This window comes from Hevea brasiliensis, chromosome 9, assembly GCF_030052815.1.
Source record: "Hevea brasiliensis isolate MT/VB/25A 57/8 chromosome 9, ASM3005281v1, whole genome shotgun sequence".
Classification (NCBI taxonomy): domain Eukaryota; kingdom Viridiplantae; phylum Streptophyta; class Magnoliopsida; order Malpighiales; family Euphorbiaceae; genus Hevea; species Hevea brasiliensis.
The window spans coordinates 19870076-19892545 of record NC_079501.1 but is presented as its reverse complement, the minus strand read 5'-3'; the positions used below and the strand labels follow the sequence as shown (position 1 = coordinate 19892545).

The 22470-nt window shown below is 35.4% G+C and overlaps 1 protein-coding gene across 1 annotated transcript; it reads right to left on the bottom strand.

Moving 5' to 3' along the window:
* Positions 1–736: 736 nt before the first annotated feature.
* LOC110656084 (protease Do-like 7) lies at positions 737–22341 on the bottom strand. Its single transcript, XM_058153318.1, has 24 exons — positions 21796–22341; positions 19371–19441; positions 17455–17589; positions 17134–17192; positions 15199–15235; positions 14061–14186; positions 12721–12810; positions 9456–9521; positions 9302–9358; positions 9156–9221; positions 8785–8892; positions 7724–7804; positions 7103–7152; positions 6357–6522; positions 5406–5921; positions 4463–4645; positions 4282–4387; positions 3793–3963; positions 3636–3715; positions 3169–3396; positions 2447–2662; positions 2164–2321; positions 1524–1635; positions 737–1356 (listed from the first exon to the last, which is right to left on the bottom strand). Exons 1-24 carry the CDS (start codon positions 22082–22084, stop codon positions 1192–1194), a joined length of 3336 nt encoding a protein of 1111 aa, XP_058009301.1. The 5' UTR covers positions 22085–22341; the 3' UTR covers positions 737–1191.
* Positions 22342–22470: the final 129 nt, after the last annotated feature.

Below are 22470 nucleotides of genomic sequence, written 5' to 3'. Positions count from 1 at the left end.
ATATGAGTTATAATGAATTTTTTTTAAAGATCATTAACTCATCTAAATGGAAATCTTAGTCGTCAAAACATTAAGCCAAGCAGCATATGCTCTAACATTTATATTTTTATTGTTGAATTTTCCTGCCAAATCAAAATCAACTCAAGAACCATCCCTTTGCCTTTTCTTCTGCTGCCACCTCCATCAGCACAAGTACATGAGTAATCATGTAATCCATATGCTATTCCACGTAATGTTGATATATAAAATGGCAATCCAATTACAAATTAATATATAGGGAAAAAAGATAATTATAATTAAAAAAAAAAAAGTTTTTGACATACGGGTCGTACGGAAATTTATTAAACTCTATTATTATTAGCATGCCATTCCATATACCTATATAGAATCACCATTTTATTAAATAATTTCTCCAAGTAGACGCACAACTGAACGTTTTCCTCCACCTGCAGAAGAGATGGTGTCCTAAAACTATGAAGAATGAATTAATGTGGATGCATATTGCATATACACAAAGTACACTAAATAAAATGTATAATAGATGTAATGTTACCTGAATTTTAATTTATTTATATTTTAGTAGTCCAAAAAATATATACGTCGAACTTTTTTTTTTTCTTTTTTAAAAAAAGGAACTTGGTTATATTGTGATCTATTACGAGTTTAGCACTGAACTTAAAAAAAAAAAGGGGTTAAATATCTACGGCATTTAAGAAATATAAACAAGACCCTGGAGTTCAGAAAATATTTTTTTAAGCTACAAATTAAATGGAAACACAGAAAGGGTACCACCATAGCATATAGAAAGCCAAACGCAAGACTACAAAGGGTGTTGAGAGATGTTTCCAGCGTAGTAGTAATTTTGGCATAACTTGCGTATTCTCACTACCAAATGAAAAGGGCCTAAAATATTCTAGTTTTATTTCCTCCTCTCTTCCCCACCCACCCCACCCCCCTCACCATTCAGTTTCAATATGTACTGCTTTTTCTAATATGTATCACAATGATTGTAAATGTGAAAGCTATATGGTACATCACCAACTCCAGAAATACCGTGAACTATCAGACACCTAATTGTTAAACCTGTATTGCCCAGCTCTGAATACTCTTTCAATTCTTCAAATCAGCAGCAGTTCGTTCCTAAAGTAAAATATGCGCCGCTAGAGCAAACTCCTTGATTGTCCCTCTACTCTAGTCCAATGCCTTGATTGTTTGCCTAATCCACATTGCAGTATTGGGGTCAAATCTCAGTTCCCACGTAGGCCAGTAATGTAGATCTTGCTTCAAAGTCAACACTCGAGGCTTCCCATTTAGGTGTACAGTCCTTACACGGGCAAACTCCCCATGCCCTAATTCCTGATAAATTATGACAGCATTAATTCAACCATGTGCATCTAAATCAATATTTAAGCAGTAATCTAAATACGCAAATAAGGAAAAAAAAAAAAGACCAGTCTGTCTTGCTCTGACATTTGAGCTGTAAATTCTCATTACTGTTACATCCAAACAGTAGGTAGATATACCTTTGTCACATCAATGAAAGCATCTAAATGAGGCGTTGGTCTCCCATTAATTTCAACTATCCATTGAAGAGCATAAAGACCATATCTGTGCACAGGGCTTCCATGACACCACCTAAAAAAATCAACAGGAAGTTGGAATTATTCAATAAGCTGAAATTTTCAGGCATGACTTATGAGCTGTCCCCAAATTAACAGACAGATATCAGCTAATATATTTTTCAAAGTTGCCTCTTAATATTCCTTATCCATGGAGAAGACAGAGAGGGGACTACAAAGACACACGGAAAGAATGAAAAGAGAGCTTGCGGTTATTTTACAGTTTTATGATCAGTTTCTTTCCATTCAGCATTGCCTTTCAATATATTTTATTTGAACCCAGAAAAAAAAAGGAGGCCTGGATTCAGTCGTGCAAACTGATTAAACGGAAACCTTCCTACACATTCCTGGACATCAATGCAGCTGTACCGTACCCAGGCAGATGAGCTATAGCACATTAATATATTTAGTAGAAACTTTACAAAGAAATCGGCATAATGCCTTCAGATCCCATCAGGCCAGGCCAAATTCTATTCCCACGGTTGTCTCAATTCTCAAATCAAAGAAAGCTGGAAGATTTTTGCAACTGAAGAAAAATTCTTACCGAGCCACATACACACCGTGACCCTCTTCAGGAAGAAATCCAAGAGCACGAACCGCTGGATGAGGATCCTGAACAATGCAACCACACCAATTTATTACACGTGTTGTACCATTCCCATCCCTAACATCTGTTCCCACAACAAGATCAATTTCACGTCCCTGCAAAAACAGCAAGAACATGGTCACTTCATTATGCTTATAAACAATATAGCCACACAATGTTGATTGGACTGACAAATGAGAGCAAAAAACAGAAGGATACATAGAACATATCCATTTCTTGCCTGTCGAAAAATGGTCATGCTAAGTTTCCCTTCATTGTCGCTGATCTTGTCTAAAGCGTGGCAAGCATTTTCTATATCACGGAAGCAAGTGACAGGCTCTTTGTTGACTGCCAAAACCATGTCCCCTTGCTCCAATAGATTTTCAGCTTTTGATCCAGCCAAGCAGCCTTTGACACGCAAAACTTGTCGTCTAATTGGATCTTTCTTGACAAGAGCCTAGAAGATATATTGACCATTAGTCGATGACAGGGCATCCATGTCCTATGCTTTAATAAATATGTAAATGAAGTTCCAAGAACACTTATACAGCTCGAGAACCAAAAAAGTCATCAGCAAATAGTTAAATGGTAACTTATGAAGAAGCGCCAATAGTGTCACTATTACTAGAGCATTAATACAGTATCTAGAGCTAACAAAACAAGCAAGCAAGCTTCAGCTATCAACTTATGAATTAAGATATTGTTCATATAAAGTGAAAAATACAATTAGTCAGACATGCACTTTGTATAAACCAGCAAACTCTAGTTTTTGTGCTTCTCCAATGGCATAGATTAATAGAAGAAATTGCAAATATAAGAAACATTGTTCAGTTAACCAACCATAAAAATGGTCAAATTCCACAACTCTATACATCATATGCATCAAAGATTTACTCTAAATAAAATATGACTACATTAGTTCACATTTCACAAGAAAGTGAGTTAGATGTTGAGAACACATACTTGGACCCAATTATCGCTCAAACCAAAACTCCGTGCCTTTGAAAGCAGAGTAGGATAAAGCTCAACCTCCATAATCCTGACAAGTGGCATTGGCCTTCTGACACCATTTATGAGTAGAGGTGGGCCATTTGCACCATTTACAATTTTGTCAAGAACTTGACTGATTGTATAAATAGGGATGCCTCTAACAAATTGATGATCTTCTGAGGTACTGAAACCATATTTCAACTGGAATAGAGAACAAAGCATCAAAATATGTCAAAATGGAGGAAATTTATTCAATACAACCGTTGTATGTATAACTTTTTTTTTTGGTTTTGAACATTGATCAAAGTGGGTCCCCTGTGGGTCCCAACAAGATCAATGGTGGGAGTGTATTTGTTATACATACAACGGTTGGCCAGTTGCACCGAATAATTATTCCAAAATAGGAAGCAGATAACAGGTATTAAATTAATAGTTGATACCTGAGTTGAGAAGCTTCCCCAGATGGCTTGAACCCTTCCATGCTCATCAGTTAGCACACCTGAAAATGTGCTCCCAAAATCTGAAACAATGCAGAAGGAAACATTTAAAACACACAATCAATTCTAGTTTTTGACCAATTATGACGTAATCCCTCACCAGTATCGAGTTCTATGACTTCCATATTTGTTGCTCTATAACGTGGGCAATCAGCTGAGCCAATATTCAAAGCAGCAAAAGGGTTCGTCACAATGGATTTCCTAGATGTTGCTTGCAGGCTTCTACTTAACCCCACAAGATAGACCGAATCCCCACGACGCAATGCTGGCTCTGTCCAAAATCACAAATATCAATCCTTAAAAGCAAGCATTTTCACAGAAAACAGCAATAGTGTACTTGGGAAAAGAATGCATATGAAGAGATAAAAAGAAATAACAGGTGGCCTCTGCCAAGAGGAACAAAAAGAATTCCACATTCAAACAAAAATTTTGCTAATCAACCAACCAACCAAAGATGTCCTGACTAAGAAAACAAAGATGGCAATATGAATCCAACCAAAAACACCAAACTTCTTTTGGAATCTAAGTTATACAACTCAAAAAAGTTAGGTACATATTTAGCCCCAAAAATGCAGAAAGGTGATCCTACCAGGAAGCAATTCAGCAGCTCGAACCATTGAGGAACCAGCAGCTCCTAGGGCCGACGGGTCATAAGCAATGAGAGCATAATTGTGGACAGGATGAAGAAAAACAACCTGTAATGTAACATATGCATTAGCCAAAACAGTATACATTTTCTTTTTGAATTATTTACTTGTTAAAACTTTAACCTCCCCAGGAATTTCAATAGGAAAAGCAGCAAAGGACAGCATCACATCTGATGCAGATATTGCAACTGTATTCCTATCAACTGCAACCAATCCCATATCTTGAGAATGATAAATAATAACACCAGTCCCAAAGAAATGTTGCGAATGGACACCATCAATCATAACTGATGGTGGAACATGAACCTGAGAGTATCAAGATCAATAAGTTATGTTTTGAGGATATTATTTTTCACATGTAAAATAAGCTCTCATAAGAAACTGCCATACAAATAGAAAACACTGAATGACACATCCTACAGATTCATAAGCATTAGCATTATAGGAACAAAAATGCCTAAATGAAATGGTAGATTGGTAATAGAATAATGGCTCTTAAAACTTGCACACAATATATGAACAATGAATAAGAGCTTCAAGATGAAAACAAAGCAAAGTGGGAGCTCTATCGCAGCATTGTCAATGTCCCTGAAGGTGTCCGTTAGATGGAAATAAATAATGGCATGTCTCATGTTATGCAGTGAACATCTGACGCAAAATGATCTAAATAAAATCAGTCTCTCCTAATATTATTTTCACTATAAAATATCCCTTGTGTTATCAGAACCATAAGGTTATTTTTACGCTAAATCATACTGACAGAGCATTGAACATTCAAAAAACATAAAAAAAGTGAAAATAAATGGAAGGGTAACATAAAATTCACTTATACTGTAACATAAGGCATAAGTAGAACCCTACTTTTCTTGAAGGCTAAAGCTTCACCAACTTAATTAGTACCAGAGTTTAAGTAGAGGTGCATGCTGTTTTACCAACAACATTATTTCCTGATGAAAATAAATAATAGCCTAACAAAGCAATAGAGGAAACAATAGAAACCAAGGCAATCAACAAAAGTGGGCAGTTGATTTAGGACAACTATAATGTTAAACTAAGAAGTTTTTACCTCAAACAATACAAGAGTGGGCTCTATCACACTTTCTGCAAATGAAGCATTGACTGCTGGTGCAATTGCACCTTGATAGTCTCTTAAAACTTCATTCTCGATGGGACTTGGATTGTCCAACTTCACTTCTCCAGTTTCATGCTGTATGGAACCATCAGCAACAGCAATTCCATTGGCAGGCAAATCTGATACCCTTCGTTTCTTTGTTCCAACATCAGATTCATCCCGGGAATGTGGCTCCCCAGAAGAATGTTCAGAACTGGTTTCCATACTTGCAACACCACCAGCCATTTCTGGGTTGTCATCTTGATTTACATTTTCTATATGAGTTGCTTCTCCACCCAGCAAAACAGTTTGCCTAGTTGGGCCTTGTCCAATATCATTAATAGAAGATGATAGCCTCCAGGACTCAGATTGAATAGCAGGCTTTGCTGTCCACAAACCAGAGCTGTCATCACGAGTGTATATCTGTGGAGAGGCATACCATTCATGGCGATCAACTGTAACCAGGACAGACTGCAAGCACCATAAGAGTCCACAATATCAACCAATATCCAAATCTGAATTAGTCATATCCACACAGAATAATGCAAATATGTATGTTATTGGACAATGGTCATCACTTAGTAGCCCAAAACCCATATTTAATTACAATAATATAGCACTTGAGTGGCCAGGCACACATTTGAACATTAAATACAAGGTCAGAAAGAGTGAAAACTTGTAAATTTATTTCACTGCTTTTCAACCAACTTTAATTCAAAACTGCAACCCAATGACCAGATTATCATTCAAGCAGATACACACCCACACAGAGAGAAAGGGTGAGGAGCGAGGGATAGACAAATTAATATCGTATGCTAAGATTCAAAAGGATTTATCATAGTAAGTGCCAGCGACTTGCGCAAAAAAATTTTTTTGGTGAAAAATGTTGCCACAGACATCACATACCTTCCTTCGATGACGATCCACGTAGCTTATGTATTCTAATGGTACTCTTGCACCCCTAGATAACTTAGATAGAGCAGAGATTAGTTCATCCAGCTGTGATATCTCCTCATTAGCAAACTTCTTGATGATTGCATGGCGAGGAACTCCAGCTCTAAATAGCATATATCTGCAAGTAAAAAAATAAAACAGATTAATTCAATACAAAGGGCATGTGAATCATTCCCAATTTAAACCAACTAAAAAGAAAACAGTAACAGCCAACTGAAAACTTCAAAATCCAAACTAAGGGTTCCCAACTAGTTGAGGTCTATTGCATCAATCCTTTTTCTCCATTCTGTTTTATTCAAGGTAAAGCTTTCCGTGAGGCAGTGTGACACTAAATCATCACTACTTCAGCTAACTGTTTTGGGTATAAATATGAGCTTCTCCATGACACTCGCAAGATATTAAAAAAATTCATGAATAAACATGAGATTCTCCATCCTGGACTAGCTACTAGAAGGCCTAACAATATATTTTAAAACTTTAGGAGAACTTTTCCTTCCAGTAAATCATTCATCAGAAATTGTTGGCAATGGATTCAATGCAGATATCTTATCATACTTTAAGTCTTCTCACAATAAATATAAATAAGAAACAATCACAAATAAAAATGTAGAAATTAAACACTTTGTACTCAGAAGTAAATACATGCTATATACAGCACATTCAATTACCAATAAAATTTTTTTAAACAATAAACCTACCCAGGTTCCGAAACATACACCAGACCACACTGGAAACGGAAATTTCTGGCCTGTTTCAAACAAAAGGTACAAGTTCAAGATGTTGGCAATAATGAGCCAAAGTAGAAACCAAAATCAAACCAAACAGGCAAATTCAACTGTCACTCCAATTAAGTCTGGTGGAGGATCGTTCAAAAAAAGAAAAAAAAAAAAAGAAATCTGGTGGAAGAATGAGCTAACCAACTCAAGGAAAAAGAATCACTAAGAGAAAACACGAGGCACCAAGAAAAAATAGTGAGGCCTAGAAGATATGAACTTCTATAATATACAACAGCAGCAAAACATGCCAATATAGTTTATGTTATGTTCTGTAGAATGTAAATGATAATACTCCAAAAACACATAAGATAGAGATGCAACACAAAATGTTAGTTAAATACAAAACATCAACTCCTCAACTGTCACAACAAGCTAAGCAAGTACCATACATCGAATCATGCTCAACTTTATGGTACTTTTTTTAACCGAAACAACTTTATGGTACTTGAGGAATAAGAAGATCTGAGGTAATATATGATTTTTATATATAAAAAAAAAATGTGTCACCCCATCATAAAGAAAAGGTAGCAAAATCCAGCATACCTGTTGGTAAGACAGAGGATGTATCACTGCACCACTTACTTCTAAGAAATAGTCAGGTGTTATAGAATGTAAATCCTGAACCTGAAGCATAAATGGGCTATAAATGTTAAATTTTAAGAAAGAGAAAAGATTACAGCTTATGGAGAAAATAACAAACTAACAGTTGGAGCAAAGGTCAGCTAACATGTGAGAACAGATACTCTAATACAAAGCAAACTGACAAATTTCTATCCACACCTTTGTTGCAGCCATGTTGAGAAACAACTATACAATCATTAGACACCTTTCAGAATTTCATGCATTCTGACAATATGGATGATGATAAGCAAGCAAACAAGCAGATAAATCCACCTGTCCACCCAACAACTGATTGTCAAAGAAACCTATTTGTCAAAACTATGATTGAAGAATGCATTTCATTGCCCATTATCCATTTAAAATGACCCCCTTTTAATGACATCAACTTAATCTGCTCCTTTGGCAGCTATTCTCCTACTGTTTTAAAGGCTCTGCAGACAACTCACTTTTTCTATTAATTCCTTGATTGGCACAAGCAGTACACTAACAACTAAAAAGATGTCAAATATTAAAAAAATAATCAACAAGTAGTTCCATCATTTAATCCATTTGAACACCTCTCATGCACCATGGTAGGCACTCCTTCCTTCAGCTATGGTCATTAGCAACTGATTTACTTGATGATATTTAGTTTCCCCTCTATGATAGATAGTGCAACAGTGTTAAGTGACACACAATATCCTACTACACAGAATAATGAAATTGATGAACAAAGTTGACATCAAATCCTGAAAAACTAGGGTATTAATTGCCAGAAATTCTTGCTAAAATTAATGATTGTGCAAGTCCATTTAACATGCTACGGCATGAGGATAAAAAAAAATTGAAGTCAGTGGACTTCAAAAGCAGTGTCAGTCAAGATAACTATTTAATCATTCCTCTTCAAAAGAGAGAAGAGGCAACATTAGTATATTCAGCATTTTAAGCATTTACAAAAGAAGAAGAAAGAAACAGTGATAGCCAAAAGACAAAAAAAGTCTTACCACCAAGTTTACAGTCAAGGAAGTGCCGCCTCTTTCAATTTGTAACTCAATTTTATGGTTAACACAGTCATCAAGCAAAGTCTCCAATTTCAGAAATTGTGTAGTTACCTACAATAGGATTCAAAGGTATCAAAGGATATGATATGTAAGAAAGACAGCAAAAGTTGAATCTGCATGAATGCCTGAGACTTGAGAGGCACTAAGACAGAGAAAGAGTTCAGGTGAAATGGAGTGACAATATTGATTTCAATTCTCAAATTTTACAATTACGATAGCAATCCAGTAACTAGAATTTAGAATACCCTAAAGTCATCCAGCATACATAGTTACAATAAAACACTAAGTTTTATTTGACTAAATTCATAACTTACTTCGCCATTCACACGAATAAGCACATCACCTGGCTCCAACTGTATATGAGCTGGGCCACCTGGCACCTGAAAAATGTGGGACAAATTATCTACAATTCTATTTTGTTCTTTGATTCAACAATTTAGACATAAAAGCAGATGCTCACCACAGAATCAACAACAAGCATTCCAGTTTCCCCAGCGGGAGATGCATGCCGTACCATCTAAAATGGTCAAAAGAACAATAAGGTACTTAGGAACCACAGTTCATAAATTTTACCCATTCCAACAAAAGAGCAGCTAACCTTAAGAACTAGATACCTGTTCTGTTTCACTACGAAGACCGAGTCGGCGTGTCTCATCAAATCCTTTATGGAGAAATGTAACCTATATCATAAAAAACTGATGCCAAATCATAAAACAATAATTCATACAGCATCATGCAAAAAATGCCAAATGACATCAAGTAAAGCAACCATTTGATGATCACAAAACTTTCATATTAACTTAACTTTTTAACCATTTCATTGCACAAAACAAAATGATTGCCACAAATCATATGTACTTAAACGCGTTCAGTAATGGATCCAAAAATTCTTGTTAGTGAGGACAATTTATAGATATATAAATACACATTCTCATTCATATATGCACTCAACTAATAAATTTATTTCAATTAATAACAAATTAATTAATTTCAGGGATCTAAAATATGAATAATCCAAACATTAATGGGAATAAGAGAAAATTATTTAACGAAAAAAAAAATAATAATAAGGCACATCTTTGAGTGTGGAGGCAAATTAATACCTTCAAATATGGGGCAATGCTAGAATTTTACACAGAAAAATTAATTTTTGAAAGGAAATTTGAGGGCATTGAGGGCAACTGTATCCGTCCCTGAACATGTTTGGAATATGAAAGCAATGACTGAAACACGCGTGCATGCACACACGCATGTGCAAGTGAATGCAGAAAATACTACTCTATCTCCACAATGAACAAATTTTTACAACAATTTCTTGTTTTGTCATTATGATGTTCTCCTCTCATTCATATGCATTGGCCAATATGGGAATTTTCACCAGAAAAAAGAAACAGAAAGGACCTGGGTGCAGAAATTTAACAGCCATACATCTTCTTCCCAAATAAACATGTACCATGTGAAGTCATGAACATCAAGACTGAAACGTGTGCACATGCAAACATGAGCACGTGCATGTGAATGCAGAAAACACTATACCTCCACAAGGAACAAATATTTACGACAATTCCTTGTTTTATCATTATATTTTCACCTCTCATTCATATGCATTGACCACTATGGGAATTTTCACCAGGAAAGGAAAAAAAGAAAGGACCTGTGCGCAGAAATTTAACAGCCATACATCTTCTTCACAAATAAACATACACCATGTGACGTTATGAACATCAAGACAAATTAGCTTTTGTCATTATTGGCATTATTTACATGTAGTCAGTTCATTGGAGTTCAGGATAGATTGAATCTACAAGTTCATAGCTAAGTTCTTCTCTAAAGGAAATGTTAAAATAATAACAAAAAGGGAAAGACTACAGCTTAGTAATTCCACTAACCTTAACCCAAATACAGTGAGCATCAGCCATATGGATCATTTTCCTCCATCCCACTCTGTTTAAGGCTACATATGGAGAAAGGTATAGGATTGCTAAATCCTTCTTTGTTACTTCACTGTTTACACCCACCACATCATCCTAGGTCTACCCTTCATCTTCATTAATTCATCCTTTGACTTCAATATGCTAGAAATTCCACAACAGCGCATTTGTTGGTCTATCATCTATGATAGATGTGCCCAAACAATTTCCTATGGCCTTCTTAAGATTTATCTTCAATGGTTGCCAATTCCACTGTCCTAGTCTAACACATTCAGTCCTTGTACTTCCCTCTTAGCATCCCCATACCTGCCACACTATTCTTCTATACATGTCAATTACAATCTTAAAGAACTCCCCACTCAATTTATATGGGATTTCATGATCACATAAGGCCCGCAGGCCAAATCAAATATCTCCATTTCATCCAACCTCCTTTAATCCTATAGTTTATCTCTTCCTCAGTGTCACTATTCCTTTGTATAATAGAACACAAATATAAAAATGTACACTATGCACACGTCCAGATTAACCTCACTTCCCTTTCATCACTAAATTTGCAATGCATATATTCTATTTTAGTTTTATATAGATTTAAACACTTGCTCAAGGATACTGCTCCATTGCTCCAACAAAGTAATAATAGGATTTTAAAAAAATTCATAAATTGACAAACATCATCAATACTACTACACAATCAGAGATCCACATCATTACTTAAAAAGGGTTTCTCTCAACTAGCTACTCTTTATCTTCCACCCAAAACCATTGATTTCACCACAAGAAATTTCTTGAAAGTTCAATGTGATATATTAGGCATCCATATTAGCTAAGTAATCCTGTATTGATCTAGTCCATGATCTCCTCATAGGGTATGTAGACCTCTCCTCCAACTAATTTAAGATTTTAAATTGCCTGCATAAACATGGTATCATAACCTATAAATCCTTTAATTTGTTACATCTCAAAGTCTTTGGTGCCCATGAGCTAGGGCCTTTTTTTTCTTTTTTTTTTTTTTTTTTTTTTTGGGGTATAGCATGTAAAACACGGTATTAAATATCATCCTTCAAATAACAAATTTTCAGCTGGGAGATAAGATATTCATTGATATACCCCAATGACTTGAAGCTCACAGTAAAACAACAGCATATGTTTAAGGACTTATTTGATTTAATACTGTCAGCCCAATTATACATAAAAAAAGGTTGCTGGTAATTCATATTTTATACACAAGCATGATTTTTATTTTAAATATTTAAAAATTAATTGCTTAAGTGAAATTTCAATGTAAAATAAAATGTTTCTTTTGATGTTTATTGAATCAATGTATTATGTATTTAATTTAATTTTTAGTTTTTAGTTGACTTGAGTTATTTTCTGAATTATTTGAAAAATTCACGGTATTGGCAGGCAAAATACGTCCGCTTCCATGACACCATTTCCATTTCCAATTCCGTTATTTAGAACCCTAGTTAAGCATGGTTTTGTCATACCTCACTTCGGATTATAAAGAAGATCCATTCTCTTTCTCGGAATCCAGGACTTACGTAGTAAGATGGTTACAAGATCAGTCAAAAAAGCCCTAAAAAGAATAAAGTACATACTTGAGGATGACACAAATAGAATGTATTAGTTACTAAAAAAAAATTAGTCACAATTGCGTTTAACAAAAAAAAAAAGTTTCATAGTTCATACCACTGCTAAGACATTTTCACTTAAAACAGGGAGGTAAGAAGTGTGCAGATATTTCAGCAAACTGGAAGAGTTAGATAGCAGTTATAGAATCATTTACTAATACATAAATTAGGAATAAAAGCAATCAGGCCCAACATCCAGCAACAGATATTCAACCTTTAACCTTTTGTTTAGCACAATTAACATAACATTTTGAAAATATTTAAGGTCATACATATTTGACCAGAATTCTGAAAGGATAACATTAACAACAAACCTGGAGCGTACCACGAGGTATAGGAACAGCCTCCCATCTATTTGTATAAGAATCTCTTCCCTTCTGAAGAAATCTTAGAGACCTAACAACCTGCAAATTAAATAACATTGTGATTCAACAGTGTCTCTCAGCTCAAATTGAAAGTTTGAAAATAAATCAAAAAGTAAAATCCAATCAGGTTTAAAGAAAATGCTTTGAGGTAACCATCAGCTTCCTTAGCTAATTTCACCTTTTGTTCTTTGAATTATACTGGATTCAACTTCCGTTTTCAGTTATTAACTTTATCAGCCTATGCATCACATGATGTGCTTAGTTTCTCTATGACACTTGAATGCCTATTACCACCATCAAATAAAATTAAAGCAGTTGTCCCTCACAATCTAACACAACATCAAATAGAAATTGAAAAGGAAATGATGCAGCTATGCAAAATCAATTTGAAACTCGGAGTGAAAGATTCATTGGCTAAGGATTGTCAAGAGTTGGCTGCTAATCATCGGTGCCATAAAGCAAAACTAATTACAGCTTCCCACCTCTCCAGCCACCTGTACATGGCTGAGAAGTGAGAACACGCCTCAGAAGATTCATGGCAATTGATCAAATGATATAACTCAATCTATTCATGCCCCACAATCACTTGTAACTTCTCATCTTTCTAGAAGTAAGGATTTTGCTTTTTTGTGCATTCTTTGTGCATTTCCTATATACACAAGTCTTTACCCTTATTCTATCAAACTTTTTGTTAAAACATCCAACCCAGAAAGCTCAAACTAAGCAGAAGATCCATACATCATATTAAGTCATATCAGATTTTAGTAGCTAAGAAAGTGGAACTCCTGTCCTCCATACCCCCTTCACATGTAAAACCAATTTAAATGAAACCAAATGAAACTAAAACTGAGATAAATATATTTACATGAAAAAGGAGACATAGACCTAATATGGGAAGTTCACAAATCAGACTTTCATGCCATGTTAAAAGCAAACAGCCCAAATATTAGATGGAAAGGTTCACAATTACTAAGCCCTAACTCAAAGCCAATTAATGTGAGGATCCCTTAATACTTATATGCGACAAAGGATAAAATCCAATTTAAAATACTAAGCATTTATCAATCAATTAAAACAGCGCCTTCAACATGCTTAGGCAGAAGTTTGAAGTCCAAGGCCTACACGCACTGAGCTGATCCTTAGCCTAAGGTACACCGAGCAACTATACTTAGGATATGCACCTAGAAGACTTGAAAGTTGAAACAATTACACCCCATTTTAGTTAATCATAAAAGCATTCATAAAGGTTAAGCAAATTAACTTAAAACATAAAGAATAAAGACACTCACTCGTTCTAAAGGTAAGAAAAATGCAGAAGCACTAGAAGACTTGCTGCCAGCATTCAAGGCCACTGCCCTGCCTTGCCAATCAATTACCGGTGAACCACTTGAACCACCCTTAGTCCCAGATGCAGCCTAAAAGTAAAGAAACAAGTCAAAATAGTAACAATTGGCAAGCTGCATGGTACCAGAAAAATATGCCACTAATTAACAACCTTGAGCACATGATTAGCAAAATCAAGAGAAGTGTTTTTCATCACAAATACATTCAAAAAAATTAAGGATGTGGCACTAAAGCCACTCACTACTCATTATTCATTAATAATATCCATAGTCTTTAATGAATGGAGTGGCACTGTCCCAAAGTAATCACTTTAAATATCTAGGCTCAGTCCTTCAAGTAGATGGGGGATGTGAGGAGGATGTTAGTCATAGGATTAAAGCCGGATGGTTGAAGTGGAGACGTGCCACGGGAGTTTTATGTGATCGTAAGATTCCCAATAAATTAAAAGGAAAATTTTACCGTACAGCCATACGACCGGCTATGCTATATGGTAGTGAGTGTTGGGCACTGAAAGAGTCGTATGCATCTAAGATAAGAGTTGCAGAGATGAGAATGTTAAGGTGGATGAGTGGTCATACTAGACTAGATAAAGTCCGTAATGAAAGTATTAGAGAAAAGGTAGGAGTGGTGCCAATTGAAGATAAGTTGAGAGAAGGGAGATTGAGGTGGTTTGGTCATGTGAAGCGTAGACATACGGAGGCTCCAGTTAGACAAGTAGAGCACATTAGGCTAGAGGATAGAAAGAAAAAAAGGGGTAGACCTAAATTGACTTGGAGGAGAGTAGTACAGCATGACTTAGAAGCATTACACATTTCTGAGGATTTAACCCAAAATCGTTCAGAGTGGAAAAAGCGAATCCATATAGCCGACCCCAAATTTTTGGGATAAAGGCTTAGTTGAGTTTAGTTGAGTTGAGTTTAATTTAGCTCACTCCCCAACACCCATGAGATGCCCATACTAGAGAAACTCAAGTCCCATGATTGGATCATGCAAAAAAAAAAAAAAAAATGAAATTATAGGTGACCCACTTATTGAACTATTTGAAAATATGTGATTGCTGGTATCCAGAATTGAGCTACTTACTTGCATGTAGAATGTATTGAAGTCATTATACCCATCCCTACACCAAGGAACAATCATAGTTAACACAATTCTAACAAAACATCAACAAAATTCAGCCCATAAAAAAAATTGCAAATGTGTCACTGAGCAGTACAATAAGATAACACAATTAGCAAAAGAAGGCTTCATCATTAAATTGGGTAGTGTAAATTATACAATTCGTCCCCCAACTTCAATTTGTTGCTCTAAAATCGCATAACTTTAAAATTGATGCATCAAAAATCCCATTGGCTAGAATCCAGCCATTCTTCCAGCAAATTGTACACGTGGCATCAAAAAATTAAAAAAAATATACAATTTAGCAAACATGTAATAAATCCTTTCTCTGTCCTCCATGTAACCTACCTGCCATCACCCTTCTCCTCACCAGTTAGCTTCCCCAAAACCCACATAGCAGACTGAAGCCCTCATCCCTCTCTCTGACACCGGCTACTCACACAGCCAGCCCACCTACGCTCATCCCTCTCACATGGCCAGACCGACCTGCCCTTCAAATGCCGCAACCCCCATACACTGACAGCTCCTCCTCTGCACATTCACACCCCCCTTGACCAATACCCATATTCAAACCCATCACAGCACCACCCACCACCATCCTCCTAATCTCTTCTCTGCCAACTAAAGACTGAAATCTCCTCTCTTCCACAAATCGATTATTGCAGCCTGTGCCTCTGCTTTCAACTCTCTTCTGCTAAGTTCTCTCTCTCACTCTCATTCTCTCAACTCTCCTTCCTCAGATGTGACCCCCAGGCCTCATCAGTCCCTTCCGATTCTTATTTCTCTACCACTGACCCATCCATTCGAACTTTGTGACAATTCACTTTTTTCAAAGTTGGTTCTTTCCTTGATCCAATTGTGAAATTTCACAACTTTATTCAGTTCTCTTTGGGTGTTTCTGCTTGGTTGCCAAGAAAAGAGGGGAAATTTTAAATGAAGAAAAATTGGGTTTTCATCAGTTTGCTGTCTTAAAGCCGATGAAGAGAAAGAATAAGTAGGGTGTAATAAAGGGTGATGTTGAGGCTTTGAATTTGATTAGTGATTTGCCTCAAAGCATAATAGAAAGCATTCTTATCTGATTACCTATAAGAGATGTTGTGAGAGATTGAAGATGGGAAAGTTTTCTTTTTATAATGCAGATTTCTTCATCATGCTTGAACAAAGAAAAAGGAAGTATAAGGGGGAGATAAAGGAAGAGAGAAGGATTTTAATCGAGTTGGCTAAATTTTTTTATTATTTTTTAATGACACATGGATAAGCCACGTGCACAATTTGCCAGAGGAATGGCCAGATTTTGGACAAAGGATTTTTTATGCATCAATTTTAAGTATTTTATAGCAATAAATTGAAGTTGGGGGACTGACATGAAACTACCCCAAAAGTTGAGGGACAAATTTTATAATTTACCCAAACTGGGCACAATCATATCTATCCCAATATAAATGCCAAAACACCAGTTTGCCATCCATTCTTTCTCTATCTAAGATCACTCATAGAATACTTGCATGTCGCAAGAGACTAAATTATATATAATCACTTTTGAATTAGCATAAAGATAAGATCCACGAATTATGTCAAATAATTGATATGGTCAGAACAGCTGTTTGGTAACCACCCCATATTTCATACAAATCATCCTCTATATCATTTTTAAATAAAAATGTAAAATATATTTAGGAACAAATTGTCAATGCATTACATTTTACCTTAAAAAAAAAAGGGAATAAGCAATTGACAGTCAACAAGCCAAAAAAAAAAGCCACCATAGGGTACCATGTGCACAATAATCATTGATGGAAGCAATGATGCTAGACCTAATTCATTTAACTTATTACTGCAAATTTGTACCACCCTAAAATGAGGGGACATTGAAAGACAACATTATTTAATGTTACATACTTTTTGTAGTGAGGTGCGTCTCTATCCAAACGAGCAAGAGTACCAGCCAAAATAGAAACCTGCAAATTCATACTCAAATCAACAAAGGAATATTGACAGGGACACAAATGAGGGGGGAAAAAAGCTAAAAGCCTAAAACTCCAAGCTGGAATCCAGTGACAACAAAGTGCCAAGGCCTAGAGAAAGTGAGAAACATAAACTGAACACTGAGTAGGAAAGAACAGTCATCAACTGGAGATGTAAATTACAAAATCCTTCAATTAGAGATGTAACAAAGCATCATCAAAATAGAAAAACTTCATATTTCACGCAAGGAAATACCTTTTCACCACTATCATTACCAACAACCCTGATTTCAAGTCCAACACAAGCAGCCTCAGGGGCAAGAGGAATTTCCTCATAGTTCAGAAATTGGATTGCACCAGGATCGTAACGAAAGAAGCCAAAATCATGAACCTGGAAAAAATGCAAAATGTTAAAAACCAAACAACAAGTCACATACATGCAAGCATGGGTTCAAATTTGATCAACAATCACCCTACTCATTCTAAAAGGGATGTCCAATGAAAATGCATAGCCATGACTTTTTTTACAAGAAAAGAAATATTATGAAAGAGAAAGAATAAGGTTGCCAACTTGGAGGATAAGGAATCATCCTAAACTAAGCAAAAAATATGAAAACAAAAGGTGAATAAATGGTACCCTCCAATCATACTGAAATAGCAATCGTCCAAAATCCCCAAAAATAGAATCCCACAGAGAAGTCAAGAAAACTACTCTCACTAATAGATTCAAAAACAAACTTGGCACTTGAAAATATGGGCATTTTTCTCCATCCAAATACTCCACATTACCACAAAGAACGCACTGTTCTAGAGGACTTTGACACCCTTTCTCTCACCAAATATTCTCCATTTCAAGCGAATAAACACTCCAAAATATCAGGACATTTTTTTTTCTTACCTTTCATTTTTTCTTTTTGTTATGCAAGTCATAAGTGCTTTCCTTACTGAACTTGTTGAAATGCATCTTAGCAGCTCCAACTTCTCTAAGTAGTGAAAAACTTTATTTTATATTTAGTGCTAATTCATCTTAGCATTTAAATACTAATAGAGGAAGATGTAATAATTTGCAAACTGTTAGCAATAAAAATTTGAAATGAAATCTTATTGTTTTATGTTGCATGAGTGACAACTAATGATCTCTCATGGAAGAACATACGGACAGTCAGAGTTCTGCCAGTGGTCTCATGTTTTGCAGTGTTGTTAAACCATACATAGGCAATTGGATAAATATTTTTCTCATCTATTCTACAACCTATTTAAAGTTAGGTTAGCTAGCTGAATCACCCTTCCATATAAAATATCATACAGCTTATTTCCCAAAAAAAAAAATAAATAAATAAAAATAAAGTGCTCCTATTTTCACTTATGTGAATGCCTAAGCTTTGAACCTTGCACTTAGACTCCAAGGGTCTTTGGCATTTAAATGTGCATGCCACCTTCAACAACACTGGTTTTGCATGGATATCCGCTATTCAATGCAATCTAATTGCATTGACATTGGACAACTTTTTATTGCATTTCATATTTGGTTATCTTTCTTCAGCATCAAACTATCAATTTGATGATGTCAAAGAAAGTTACTAATGCAAGATTAGTTCAGGACCAAGCAATCAATCTAGTGATGCCAAGGATGCTCACTTAACCAATTATTTCTGGAGATTTGTGAGAAGGTTCAGTGCAATGAGTAATATATTGTTGATTTTACACAGTCAGGTTGGAAAGAAATCACACAGCATGTGATGGAGTTGCATGCTTAAAACTAGAGGTTATATCAAGGATTTCTGGTCAACCTATTTTTCCTAATTATTAATCTCTTCAATGATTAACTAGTCAAACTCATTTTAGTATATATAGATATTTTTGGATTTTTAAATTCATATTTTCCCCCTTTTCTTTTAACTTAAATTTCTAAAGCTCCTTTAGTTAATACTGCATGCAGATTGCACCATCTGCCAGAGATTTATTACCTAACAAGTAATAACTACAGAAATCACCTTCATAAAGTACTTCTAAGGGAGATTTCCTCCCATGTCAGATTCTTCCACTTCCCAAAATTATTCTTTTTCATGCCAGGGAAACTATTGCTTATGGTTTGTCCAGCAGTTACAAAAAGCATGTCAATAACAAAAGATTCAAATAAATAAATTTTGAAAGAGAAAAGTTTACACTTACAGGATCCCTATAAATAGGATGCACAGGAATTTCCTCACGGTTTAGAAACATAGCCTCTGCAACAACAGGTCCTACAAAACCGAGAATAAAAGAAAATTTAAACAATTTAAAAAGGGTTTAAGTGAGGCTATTAATTTTCAACTTAAATAGTAAAAGGTTCCATATTGATAAGGATATATAGCCATAATCTCTTTGCTTGCTGGAAAATAACTAAAATTCTTCATCATTTGTGTTTTTTCTTTCTTCTTTTTTATTGGGTATATCAGAAAAGTTTATCATTGTGTCTATAGCTGATTATCTATTTTTAAATTTTACATAGCATTATATATACATACATATATATATATATATATATATATATATATATATATAAAGGTATATTTTATCAATTTTTATTTATTCTCAAACAATTGAATGTTCATCCTAGGTAGATTATCCCTTGAATAAAATTATTATTTCCAGCACATTTCAAAAAAAAAAGAAAAAGAATATGATAAAAAATTCAAAGAACATTGCTTAGACAAATTATCAAACAACGTTCTGATAAGCTGCTCAGAAATACATGCACTCATATCTACACGTATGTATGTCTCTGTGTGTGCACGTGTGTGTGTTTCCAAAAACATAAAGGTTTATATAGATTTCTGAAAACATAAAGGTTTTATCTTCTTTTTTATACATCCACAAATAAATATTGTTTCCCATTCTAATTGTATCATGGCACAGTTAAATGAAAATTACCATGACAGAATAGCAAAATACCCTTTATGTTTTCTGAACTACAATAATAAAAACCTCCCATACTTCTTCAGAATGCAAACACCTACTTCTATCCAATGCAAGAGTTTTTTTAAATCTTTTTTTTTTCCCAAAAGACATTTTAATTTTTCCCTCCAATCCGTTCAATTCATAGTTTCATTCACAGTCACAAACCAAGCACCTGCAACATGTCCTGCATAGCAAAAGTCATTTCATCTGACTCTAACCTATGAAGGAATGGTTATAAATTTATAATGATAATTTTGCTAACCAAAACATACCTAAATTTGTTACTAAACATTGCCACTATCTTATGATAAATTGAAACAAATATATTCAAGTTCACAACAAAAACAACTAAGGGTGTGTTTGTTAGAAGGTTAAAAAATCATGGCGTAAATGTTACCCTTGTAAGTTTTAATCTTTAAAGAGGATAATTATTAACCTAAACCCCTCAAGGTTAACATTTAACCACCCCTCAAGAAGGCATAATATTTTAACCTATTCTCTTTAAAGTATCCAAACAAAATTAATGAGCATTAAAAGTTATAAGAGTAATAATTACCCCCTTGTTAACTTGATACCAACCACTCCCTAAGCCTTAACCCTAAACTACTTGAGGTGGCTATATGGATCATTTTTTACCATACCCCAAACTACTTGGGGTGACTATATGAATCCTTTTTTACCATTCAACTCTGTTTGAGACCAATTCCACACCATAAATATTCAAGTTAGAACACAAAATATTCAGAATGACATTAAGGCAGTTCAAAAACTTCAGCATTGAGCTAAGCAACATGGCAGGCACCAGAAATATCAAACCTGCAACAATGAAACCTCATAACCCAGAAGAGAGAGGTGGGATGTAGCTCTTCTTTACTTTAGGGGTTGAACTAAAACCATTTCTAAGTACGTCAGTTAGAATGCTGTATTCAATAACAACTTCACCATAAACACTGACAAGTAGGGTAAATCAGAATAGACGACAGCAACTCCTTACAATTAAACTAATCCATTTTTTCGTTCCACTTCAAACAAACAAAAGACAAACTGTTAGCTACAGTAGGTATTTTACACCAAATCAATAGATGAATGCCAGGTATGGAAGAGTGTATAATAATCAAGGTACGAGCAATTACTCATTAGCCAACTGTAAAGCACTCAAGCTACTTGGCAATCCTCTATTGATTTTGTGTAGAACTCTTGGTGTAGGCAAGTGTTTTCCCAAAGAAAAACAGAACAAAAGGGAAGGGAAGTTGGAGGGAAAAACAATCAGAGCATATAAACTTGCAGTTTAAACCATTTTCACTGTAAGTTCACACTCCAAAAGCAGTAGCATTAATTGCCTTAGAACTGAAAAAGAAATCAATTCCTTCATTCCCCTATTTCCTCAAGCAACAATCAAGGTACACAATACAAAGTTTTTTTATCTTTCACATCCTAGGGTACGAACCCAAGACGACCTGATTCCCTTCATTTCCTCAAGCAACAAGTAAAATAAGTATTACAACGTTTCTGGCTTTCACATGCTATAAACAAACCCAAAAGGGTAAAAATGCAACACTTTCATCAACCAAACAAGAAGGATCAATTGAACCTCAACTAATCCATACATTTACATAAACCAATCAGTTCTAATAATTTCACATACAAATAAGCCTACCGGGCTTGACGACGTGGCGATTAGTGAGAATGATTCCCCGACGCTTATCCACCACAAACCCGGTAGCATAACTAGCACCGGCGGACTCAGTATCGAATGCGCGGCAAGCATTTGTCCGGAGAACAACAACAGCAGGGACCACCTTGTTTAGAGCCCTCCGCCAGTCCTCGGCAGAGGCGACGCTCTCTCGAAAAGGCGGGTCGATCTCCATGCAGAGGTCCTCCTTGATGGCGGATTCGAGGCCAGCCATGGCAGTCTCGGATCCCAATCTCTCCAGTGGGTCCCCCATCTTCGTCGATTACTTTCTCTCTGTGATTTTGTCCTGAAAGTGAGAGAAAGCTTTATTGGGGACCGAAGAGAGGCGCAAGAAGTGTGTACAGTGTAAGGGAGAGTCGAAAAGAGGAGCAAGAAGTGACGAGAGAGAGAGAGAGAGAGAGAGAGAGAGAGAGAGAGTGCGTGTCTGCGCTTTGTGTGTGTGTGTGTGTGTGTGTGTGTTTGTCAGTGCGAAGATTTACAATTGAAATGAGTTTGTTTCTGCAAGTGTCCACACATGGCTTGCCAACACAATTTTTTACAATTCATATATTATATTAATTTTTAAAAAATTGAGTAATTAAAATTTTCAAAAATTAAAATACAACCTCATTTAGCATATCAAAAATTAAAATATAATAA